Source organism: Protomyctophum bolini (genome assembly GCF_963924005.1).
Source record: "Protomyctophum bolini genome assembly, chromosome: 14".
NCBI lineage: Eukaryota > Metazoa > Chordata > Actinopteri > Myctophiformes > Myctophidae > Protomyctophum > Protomyctophum bolini.
Window position 1 is genome coordinate 1,744,542 of NC_137875.1, and position 11,880 is coordinate 1,756,421.

The following is an 11,880-nucleotide window of genomic DNA, read 5'->3' on the forward strand; positions in this document are numbered from 1 at the left end:
CTCCTCCTCTCTCCTCCTCCTCTCCTCCTGCTATAGACTCTGTGTAATAGCACCATAAAAACCCCAGTGCTCCTTCTCTCCTCCTCCTGCAAGTTGTGTCACGTTAAGAAACTACTTAAGTCCCACAAAACGAGACAAGAACGTTGTCTGGAACAACGTTGGCACATCATTTTAACCCATTCTGGGCGTGTTTTAAGCATTACGTGTTATACTTTAGCTATTGAAAAATAGCATATCGTATACAAGCAGATCTGGCAGATGAGCAGATCCACAAGCTTCGAGCTTGTAGATCTGCTATATTTTTGAAAATTATTTAAAATGTGGCACAAATCTTTGAATATATATTCTTTCAGAGCGAACATTTTTAACTAAATTCTTTGCTTCTGCGGCGGTCCCTGGAACAACATATCCTTGACATGACAATGTTCGAGAACCACTGACATAGAAACATGGGGTTTTACTGAACCACTGACATAGAAACATGGGGTTTTAACCCTGTGAGAACCACTGACATAGAAACATAGGGTTTAACCCTGTGAGAACCACTGCCATAGAAACATGGGGTTTTAACCCTGTGAGAACCACTGATATAGAAACATGGGGTTTTAACCCTGTGAGAACCACTGACATATAGAAACATGAGGTTTTAACCCTGTGAGAACCACTGACATAGAAACATGGGGTTTTAACCCTGTGAGAACCACTGACATAGAAACATAGGGTTTTACTGAACCACTGACATAGAAACATGGGGTTTTACTGAACAACTGACATAGAAACATGGGGTTTTAACCCTGTGAGAACCACTGACATAGAAACATGGGGTTTTAACCCTGTGAGAACCACTGACATAGAAACATGGGGTTTTAACCCTGTGAGAACCACCGACATAGAAACATGGGGTTTTAACCCTGTGAGAACCACTGACATAGAAACATGGGGTTTAACCCTGTGAGAACCACTGCCATAGAAACATGGGGTTTTAACCCTGTGAGAACCACTGCCATAGAAACATGGGGGTTTAACCCTGTGAGAACCACTGACATAGAAACATGGGGTTTTAACCCTGTGAGAACCACTGACATAGAAACATGGGGGTTTAACCCTGTGAGAACCACTGACATAGAAACATGGGGTTTAACCCTGTGAGAACCACTGCCATAGAAACATGGGGTTTTAACCCTGTGAGAACCACTGCCATAGAAACATGGGGGTTTAACCCTGTGAGAACCACTGACATAGAAACATGGGGTTTTAACCCTGTGAGAACCACTGACATAGAAACATGGTGTTTTAACCCTGTTAGAACCACTGCCATAGAAACATGGGGGTTTAACCCTGTGAGAACCACTGCCATAGAAACATGGGGTTTTAACCCTGTGAGAACCACTGACAGAAACATGGGGTTTTAACCCTGTGAGAACCACTGACATATAGAAACATGAAGTTCTTTCAGAAAACTGTCAGGATGTAGAAGACATTTGTAGAATTGTCCTCAGGTCTAAATTAACAAGAGCTTGTGACTAATAAATATTAACGATTAACGATCAGATCCATGTGGATATTCAAAACCATTTGGACATACCAGGATTCAAAACCATTTGGACATACCAGGATTCAAAACCATTTGGACATACCAGGATTCAGAACCATTTGGACATACCAGGATTCAACGCAACGAAAAAGTATAGGAAAAAAAACACAACCTTACGTCTGGTCGTGCAATTAGCTAACAGCAGCAGCTGTTCTCACACCTCTCTCTCTCTCTCTCTCTCTCTCTCTCTCTCTCTCTCTCTCTCTCTCTCTCTCTCTCTCTCTCTCTCTCTCTCTCTCTCTCCTCCCCCTCTCTCTCTCTCTCTCTCCCCCTCTCTCCCTCTCCCTCTCCCTCTCTCCCTCTCCCTCTCTCCCTCTCTGAGTAAAATATAAATGCTTCCGTCATACAGTCTGGAGCAACGGAAGCTCTGATCATGAGTCAAATATAAATGCTTCCGTCGTACAGTCTGGAGCAGCGGAAGCTCTGATCATGAGTAAAATATAAATGCCTCCGTCATACAGTCTGGAGCAACGGAAGCTCTGATCATGAGTGAAATATAAATGCTTCCGTCGTACAGTCTGGAGCAACGGAAGCTCTGATCATGAGTACAATATAAATGCTTCCGTCGTACAGTCTGGAGCAACGGAAGCTCTGATCATGAGTACAATATAAATGCTTCCGTCATACAGTCTGGAGCAACGGAAGCTCTGATCATGAGTACAATATAAATGCTTCCATCATACAGTCTGGAGCAACGGAAGCTCTGATCATGAGTACAATATAAATGCTCCCGTCGTACAGTCTGGAGCAACGGAAGCTCTGATCATGAGTACAATATAAATGCTCCCGTCGTACAGTCTGGAGCAACAGAAGCTCTGATCATGAGTACAATATAAATGCTCCCGTCGTACAGTCTGGAGCAACGGAAGCTCTGATCATGAGTACAATATAAATGCTTCCGTCGTACAGTCTGGAGCAACAGAAGCTCTGATCATGAGTACAATATAAATGCTTCCATCATACAGTCTGGAGCAACGGAAGCTCTGATCATGAGTCAAATATAAATGCTTCCGTCGTACAGTCTGGAGCAACGGAAGCTCTGATCATGAGTCAAATATAAATGCTTCCGTCGTACAGTCTGGAGCAACGGAAGCTCTGATCATGAGTACAATATAAATGCTTCCGTCGTACAGTCTGGAGCAACGGAGGCTCTGATCATGAGTCAAATATAAATGCTTCCGTCGTACAGTCTGGAGCAACGGAAGCTCTGATCATGAGTCAAATATAAATGCTTCCGTCGTACAGTCTGGAGCAACGGAAGCTCTGATCATGAGTACAATATAAATGCTCCCGTCGTACAGTCTGGAGCAGCGGAAGCTCTGATCATGAGTACAATATAAATGCTTCCGTCGTACAGTCTGGAGCAACGGAAGCTCTGATCATGAGTACAATATAAATGCTTCCGTCGTACAGTCTGGAGCAACGGAAGCTCTGATCATGAGTCAAATATAAATGCTTCCGTCATACAGTCTGGAGCAACGGAAGCTCTGATCATGAGTAAAATATAAATGCTTCCGTCGTACAGTCTGGAGCAACGGAAGCTCTGATCATGAGTAAAATATAAATGCTTCCGTCGTACAGTCTGGAGCAACGGAAGCTCTGATCATGGGTAAAATATAAATGCTTCCGTCGTACAGTCTGGAGCAACGGAAGCTCTGATCATGAGTACAATATAAATGCTTCCGTCGTACAGTCTGGAGCAACGGAAGCTCTGATCATGAGTACAATATAAATGCTTCCGTCATACAGTCTGGAGCAACGGAAGCTCTGATCATGAGTAAAATATAAATGCTTCCGTCGTACAGTCTGGAGCAACGGAAGCTCTGATCATGAGTAAAATATAAATGCTTCCGTCGTACAGTCTGGAGCAACGGAAGCTCTGATCATGAGTAAAATATAAATGCTTCCGTCGTACAGTCTGGAGCAACGGAAGCTCTGATCATGAGTAAAATATAAATGCTTCCGTCGTACAGTCTGGAGCAACGGAAGCTCTGATCATGAGTAAAATATAAATGCTTCCGTCGTACAGTCTGGAGCAACGGAAGCTCTGATCATGAGTAAAATATAAATGCTTCCGTCGTACAGTCTGGAGCAACGGAAGCTCTGATCATGAGTACAATATAAATGCTTCCGTCGTACAGTGGTTGAAGATGGATGGAATCTAAATAAATAGTGTCAAGGCCGAGCCCCATCTGAAAATATGTTGTTCCAGGAATATATATATATATATATATATATATATATATATATATATATACATTCAAAGATTTGCGCCACATTTTCGTGTTTTTTTCCCCCAAAAATAGCTAAAGTAGAACATAATGCTTTGAAACACCAAAAGGGGTTCCCGCCCAGAATGGGTTAAGAACATTCAGATGCTGTTTGTTTGTCCAACTCAAGGCCATCTTTTATCACCAGGTGAACAGAAGACAGAAGACGGCCGTCTTTTATCAGGTGGAAATAAGACGACAACTCTCACTGAATAGAAAGCCTTGCTGGTGTCGTGTGGAAACCTTGTATATCCCCCCCCCCCACAAAAACAGAGCCGGCTCAGGAGGTAGAGCGGGCCGTCCAATGATCCACGGGTCGGCGGTTCGAATCCCGGCTCCTCCTCCTCCTGTCTACATGTCGAACTGTCCTTGAGCAAGACACTGAACACCCAAATTTCTCCCGGTGTGCTGGTTGGTGCCTTGCATGGCTTCCGCCGCAATCAGTGTGTGAATGTGATGCACAATCTATGTAAAGCGCCTTGGACAAAGGCGCTATATAAATGCACCATTTACCATTTATTTATGTCTTTCCCGCACCCCAGAGCTCCTATTTTGAAGGCATTCCGGCACCGATTGTGTTAACCCATTCTGACCTGAGATCAGATTCATACGAGGTTTCCACTGGACACACACTGGTCTGATTAACCCACTTCTGACCTGAGATCAGATTCTAAAAATGTCAGTCGTTCTTCGAATTTTTCAAAAATAGCAGACCTACAAGCTCGTATCGCGCCACTCGGTGGCGCGATATGAGCTTGTAGATCTGCTATTTTTCAATAGGTAAAGCATAACATGATGCTAACACCAAAATGGGTGCCAGGTCAGAATGGGTTAAGTGATTATTTTCATTTTCAACTGATTTCTAGCAGGCTTGCTGGCACAGAGCTCTCATCTGTTGCCACCAGTAGTCATGGCTGCCAGTTCCCACCTGACGTCATGTGTGACTTCCGACTGCTCCAGACCGTACTGAATAACTGCCAGCTTGCATAGCGTCTTCAGACTAGGGTTCAAGTCTAAGACGTACAAAGCGCCACGGCCCCTGAACCCTCTAAAGAGGACGATACGATCTCCCGCCACACAACAGCACATCAGACACAGCGCACCCGGGTCTTTCCCCTTGGGCTCAACCTTCTTCCAGGAGTAGTTTGCCGAATTGAATTTCCACAGGTCATTATAGACAGTATTATAGGTGTGTCCGCCGAGTACGTATAGCTCTCCATTGTGGGAAAAGGCACAGTGGCTCCAGCGTACCTCTGGGGGCTCTGTAGAAGGCCCGCTCAGCCAGAGGTGGGTCTCGGTATCAAACACCTTGATGCGGTCGCAGTAGCCCTCCTTCTCACCGCCCCCGAACACGTACATCTTGGTCCCGATGATAGTCGCAGTGTGACGTGTTGAAGCAGGTGCCGTGTTCCTGGTGTTAATAAAAGACCAGGCCATTGTGACGGTGTACAACCTGTGGATCTCATCAATTTCCCCGGTCTCCGGGTTGCATCCTCCATAGATGTACATGGCCTTGCCCAACACACAGGCCGAGTGGCCCTGCCTCCCTGCTGGAACGATCCCGGAAGTCCTGGGTTTGAGCCATGTGTGGGAGTCGGCATCGAAGGCATGAAGCACGTTGCAGTACGTCCTGTAGGCCGACGACAACCCGCCCCAGACGTAGACGACATGTTCTATAAGCACCGCTGTGTGGTAGTCTCGTGCGGAAGGAACCTCAAGGGGGCGTTCTCCTCTCTCGCTTGGCAACTCCTTCCAGCGCAAAGACACCGTGTCCAAGACGTTCACGTGCATCTGATCCATGAAGTCCAGCCTGCCATGATGGATCCTAGCCCCTTCAAAGGAGTACACCTTGTTCCCAACTGTCACAGCGGAATGAGAGTTTGTGAACGTTGCTTCCTCTTCTGCCCGGTGTGCCGTCCAGTAGAACATTTCCCACACCAAAAAGATCTTCTGGTTTAATAAGGCTAGGGTTTGACCTTGACACGTCCCAGAGATGCTCTCAAGGTAGTCCCAAGAGCAGGAGCAGCTGTGTTGATTGGTGAGGTGACTTGAGAACCTTCACAATCTAATGTAACTATAGTCATGTCGTATGAAGAATTTAAAGTGATATACACATGTTATAGTTAACGCGGCACAAACGTCACGTGAAGCTTAACATATAGGTGAGTACATTTAGACTGTGAAATAATGAAGACATTGTGCATTGTGAGCCTGTTGTAGGTGTATAGGTGATGAAATGAGGCGTTCAAACTAAACTTAACAAGAGTTCAAATATGGAGATACAAGGTTTTATTTTAAATTATGTTGTATATGCCCAGAATGTGTTTGTCTGTCTCCGGCTGGCTGTCACACAAAAAGGCAGGCAGTTTCTGGATCCTTTTTCCCCCTGACCTCCAGACAGCAGCAGTTCCACAGAGAAAAGGGAAGGTTGCACTCACTGCAAATTGATTTTATTACTACTTTTTAAGACCTGCAGTAGTGAGGCGCTCTCACAGACTGACTCACACTCTGGAGCAGCCTACATGAGGACGCGTTGAGAGCTTGTAGATCTGCTATTTTCAAACACTCATTACGACGGCATGATCAAGGCCCACCAAAATACATTTAAGTCGACTAAATCAACTGTAGATTTAGCCGACTAAAAATCTTATGATACTTAGTCGACTGAAACTAGACTAAGACACAACATTGCAGGTGACTAAAATGTGACTAAAACTAAATTTAAACTATTCAGGAGACTATGACTAAAACAAAAATAAAATAATTGCTGCCAAAAACAACACTGGCGACCCACACAGTCTTGTGAACTCAAAAAGGAAGAAAACTGGAAAAGGAAACGGTCACTTGAAGAAACGGTACGCCCGCAGAGAGAAGCAGGAAGTACAGAGAGTGGACGCTACGCTAAGTAGCCACTTCCTCCTTCTGTGTGAAACAGGAAGTCCCAGGGACGAGGGGAGTCGCCGATTATAAATGCACCATGTCTCCGTACGTACGTACGTACGCGTGTACGGCTGAAATGCTCCTAACTCGAGAAACCGTTCGCCCCACCGACTTCAAATCCGACACACACGTTCCACACCCCCACAGGGAAGGCAGTGCCCGGTGTCGGGTCGGTCGGTCGGACACACGGTTGTCCAGAACCGCCACAAAAGGCCTCTCTCTCTCTGTCTGCCCGGGCTCTGGACAGGGCCCATGCAGTCTCCATATACTGTACGTATGGATGGAGCTGGCCTGTTTTCACATCACAACAAATCACAGAACTCCATAATATATACATTAGAGATAAAGAGATAAAGAGACACAGAACAGACAGATACGGAAATCTCCATATATGGGCATAAAAAGGGACACAGAATCGTACCGGAAGGGGTTAGTACTCTGACTCGGGTTACAACGGGGCAGAGCACGATCTTCAACTTCCATCGTTAGAAACTCGGTGCTCTACAGCCAGGCACCGGTCTATACTAGGGATGCACCGAAGGGAATTTCTTGGCCGAAAAACGAATACCGGATATAGGAAACAGTTGGCCGAAAAATGAATACCGAATTTCCGAATATGATTAATATTATATATCTTTTTTCCTACCATTGCTGTCATGGTACCATAAAGCTACCTGATTTATGGCAAAATAAATGGTTATGGCAAAACTTTACTTAAATAATAATCACTATTATGGGTCCATAAAACATTTATTCAGCTCTTTTGAATGCATTAATTGCATTTACACTATTCGGTGATATATTCTCTGCCTATATTCGGGCCGAAACCGAATAGGCCGAAAATGCATTTTTAGCCGTTTTCTGCAGAATATTTTCTGCGGACGAATATTCGGTGCATCACCAGAGATGTGTCTTCATGTTGGTGGTGAGGAGGAGAAGGAGGAAGAGGAGGAAGAGGAGGAGGAAGAGGAGGAGGAAGAGGAGCCAGAGATGTGCTCGCCTGCCGAGAGGCACCTTCAGGAGATTACAGACACTAATCTGCTTCCAACACTTCAAATAAAATATTGTTTTACCCCCCGTCCCCCTCCCCTCCCCCTCTCTCACCGACTCGCTGCCTCGCTTTGATCTTTCACTTACGGCTAATTGAATCAATCACGCTGTTTGTTCTTCAACCTGGAGGGAGAACGCTGTGGCGCGGTGCTGTGGCGCCCACGATTTTGTAACCCATTTTTCACCCCTGTGTCAATCATCTAATGTGATCCTGGGCTCTACACACCCTCCACCAACCTAGTCCCCATATATGGGGGACAAGGGGAGACCAACCTAGTCCCCATATATGGGGGACAAGGAAAGACCAACCTAGTCCCCATATATGGGGGACAAGGGGAGACCAACCTAGTCCCCATATATGGGGGACAAGGGGAGACCAACCTAGTCCCCATATATGGGGGACAAGGGGAGACCAACCTAGTCCCCATATATGGGGGACAAGGGGAGACCAACCTAGTTCCCATATATGGGGGACAAGGGGAGACCAACCTAGTCCCCATATATGGGGGACAAGGGGAGACCAACCTAGTTCCCATATATGGGGGACAAGGGGAGACCAACCTAGTCCCCATATATGGGGGACAAGGGGAGACCAACCTAGTCCCCATATATGGGGGACAAGGGGAGAGCAACGGGACTTGAACTCATGCTTCCTTCATGCCTGAGTGTCCAAGTTGCTCCTTTACACCTGACAGGGGGGAGTTTCCCTGGTTGGACGTAGCGTAGCGCGTGGAAGGAACACGTTATTCCAACCAGTTCCTTACCCCTCCATCAGGCGCCCCGGCTGGCCAGGGGGAGGCAGTTTAGAGACCAGGATTACTGCATGTTTTTTGTGAGGGTACCTACCCTAGGGGACACGGGAGAACATGTGAGGGTACCTACCCTATAGGGGACACGGGGAGAACATGCAAACTCCACACAGAAAGGCCCTTTCGCCAACCCCGCCTTCGGGTATGGCCACTGATGACGTGGAGGGGGAAACACGCCGCCAGCGCCCACAGTGTCCCGAGCGGGAATCGAACCCAGGACCATCTAGCTGTGAGGCGACAGCACAATACCCACTGTGCCACCGTGCAAGGACTATAATGTTTTAAAATGATGGTTTGTTTCTCCTGCACACCACAGCACAGACCACTGCTGGTGGCATGCACACCACACCACAGCACACCACACCACAGCACACCACACCACACCACACCACAGCACAGAACACTGCTGGTGGCATGCACACCACACCACAGACCACAGACCACAGCACAGACCACTGCTGGTGGCATGTACACCACACCACAGCACAGACCACTGCTGGTGGCATGTACACCACACCACAGCACACCACAGCACACCACACCACACCACAGCACAGACCACTGCTGGTGGCATGCACACCACACCACAGCACAGCACACCACAGCACACCACAGCACAGACCACTGCTGGTGGCATGTACACCACACCACAGCACAGACCACTGCTGGTGGCATGTACACCACACCACAGCACAGACCACTGCTGGTGGCATGTACACCACACCACAGCACACCACACCACACCACAGCACAGACCACTGCTGGTGGCATGCACACCACTCCACAGCACAGCACACCACACCACACCACAGCACAGACCACTGCTGGTGGCATGTACACCACACCACAGACCACAGACCACTGCTGGTGGCATGTACACCACACCACAGCACAGACCACTGCTGGTGGCATGTACACCACACCACAGCACACCACACCACACCACAGCACAGACCACTGCTGGTGGCATGCACACCACACCACACCACACCACAGCACAGACCACTGCTGGTGGCATGTACACCACACCACAGACCACAGACCACTGCTGGTGGCATGTACACCACACCACACCACACCACACCACAGCACAGACCACTGCTGGTGGCATGCACACCACACCACAGACCACAGCACAGACCACTGCTGGTGGCATGTACACCACACCACAGACCACAGAACAGACCACTGCTGGTGGCATGTACACCACACCACAGCACAGACCACTGCTGGTGGCATGTACACCACACCACAGACCACAGCACAGACCACTGCTGGTGGCATGTACACCACACCACAGCACAGACCACTGCTGGTGGCATGTACACCACACCACAGCACACCACACCACACCACAGCACAGACCACTGCTGGTGGCATGTACACCACAGCACACCACACCACAGCACACCACACCACACCACAGACCACAGACCACAGCACAGACCACTGCTGGTGGCATGCACACCACACCACAGACCACAGACCACAGCACAGACCACTGCTGGTGGCATGTACACCACAGCACACCACACCACACCACAGCACAGACCACTGCTGGTGGCATGTACACCACAGCACACCACACCACACCACACCACACCACAGACCACAGACCACAGCACAGACCACCGCTGGTGGCATGCACACCACACCACAGACCACAGACCACACCACAGACCACAGACCACAGCACAGACCACCGCTGGTGGCATGCACACCACACCACAGACCACAGACCACACCACAGACCACAGACCACAGCACAGACCACCGCTGGTGGCATGCACACCACACCACAGACCACAGACCACACCACAGACCACAGACCACAGCACAGACCACTGATGTGAACCAGTAGCAGAGAGTACAGTAGACGTATACAGTATAATGTAAGCCGCCTCATGCAGCTGGTAATAAGCAGCTGTTATAATTGGCTCTAATGGTTTGATGTTCTGCAGGTTTTGTGGGATGGGGCTGAGAAGAAGGTCACTATCCTCACAGTGCTTCAGAGCTGAGGAGATACGAACCGTCAGTTATCCCCCTCTAGTTAACCAATGAGGAGCTGAGGAGATACTGTAACATTATCCCCCTCTAGTTAACCAATGAGGAGCTGAGGAGATACTGTACCGTCAGTTATCCCCCTCCAGTTAACCAATGAGGAGCTGAGGAGATACTGTACCGTCAGTTATCCCCCTCCAGTTAACCAATGAGGAGCTGAGGAGATACTGTACCGTCAGTTATCCCCCTCTAGTTAACCAATGAGGAGCTGAGGAGATACTGTACCGTCAGTTATCCCCCTCCAGTTAACCAATGAGGAGCTGAGGAGATACTGTACCGTCAGTCATCCCCCTCCAGTTAACCAATGAGGAGCTGAGGAGATACGAACCGTCAGTTATCCCCCTCTAGTTAACCAATGAGGAGCTGAGGAGATACTGTACCGTCAGTTATCCCCCTCTAGTTAACCAATGAGGAGCTGAGGAGATACGAACCGTCAGTTATCCCCCTCCAGTTAACCAATGAGGAGCTGAGGAGATACTGTACCGTCAGTTATCCCCCTCTAGTTAACCAATGAGGAGCTGAGGAGATACTGTACCGTCAGTTATCCCCCTCCAGTTAACCAATGAGGAGCTGAGGAGATACTGTACCGTCAGTTATCCCCCTCCAGTTAACCAATGAGGAGCTGAGGAGATATACTGTAACATTATCCGCCTCCAGTTAACCAATGAGGAGCTGAGGAGATATACTGTAACATTATCCCCCTCCAGTTAACCAATGAGGAGCTGAGGAGATACGAACCGTCAGTTATCCCCCTCTAGTTAACCAATGAGGAGCTGAGGAGATACTGTACCGTCAGTTATCCCCCTCCAGTTAACCAATGAGGAGCTGAGGAGATACGAACCGTCAGTTATCCCCCTCCAGTTAACCAATGAGGAGCTGAGGAGATACTGTACCGTCAGTTATCCCCCTCCAGTTAACCAATGAGGAGCTGAGGAGATACTGTACCGTCAGTTATCCCCCTCCAGTTAACCAATGAGGAGCTGAGGAGATATACTGTAACATTATCCGCCTCCAGTTAACCAATGAGGAGCTGAGGAGATATACTGTAACATTATCCCCCTCCAGTTAACCAATGAGGAGCTGAGGAGATACGAACCGTCAGTTATCCCCCTCTAGTTAACCAATGAGGAGCTGAGGAGATACTGTACCGTCAGTT

The 11,880-nt window shown here is 48.2% G+C and overlaps 1 protein-coding gene across 1 annotated transcript; it reads right to left on the reverse strand.

The window, feature by feature from the left end:
• Positions 1 to 4,752: 4,752 nt before the first annotated feature.
• LOC308328317 (kelch domain-containing protein 3-like) lies at positions 4,753 to 5,793 on the reverse strand (the record flags this gene model as incomplete). The annotated part of the gene is made up of 1 exon (XM_080782088.1): positions 4,753 to 5,793. The coding sequence occupies one exon, from the start codon at positions 5,791 to 5,793 to the stop codon at positions 4,753 to 4,755; it is 1,041 nt and encodes a 346-aa protein (XP_080638214.1).
• Positions 5,794 to 11,880: the final 6,087 nt, after the last annotated feature.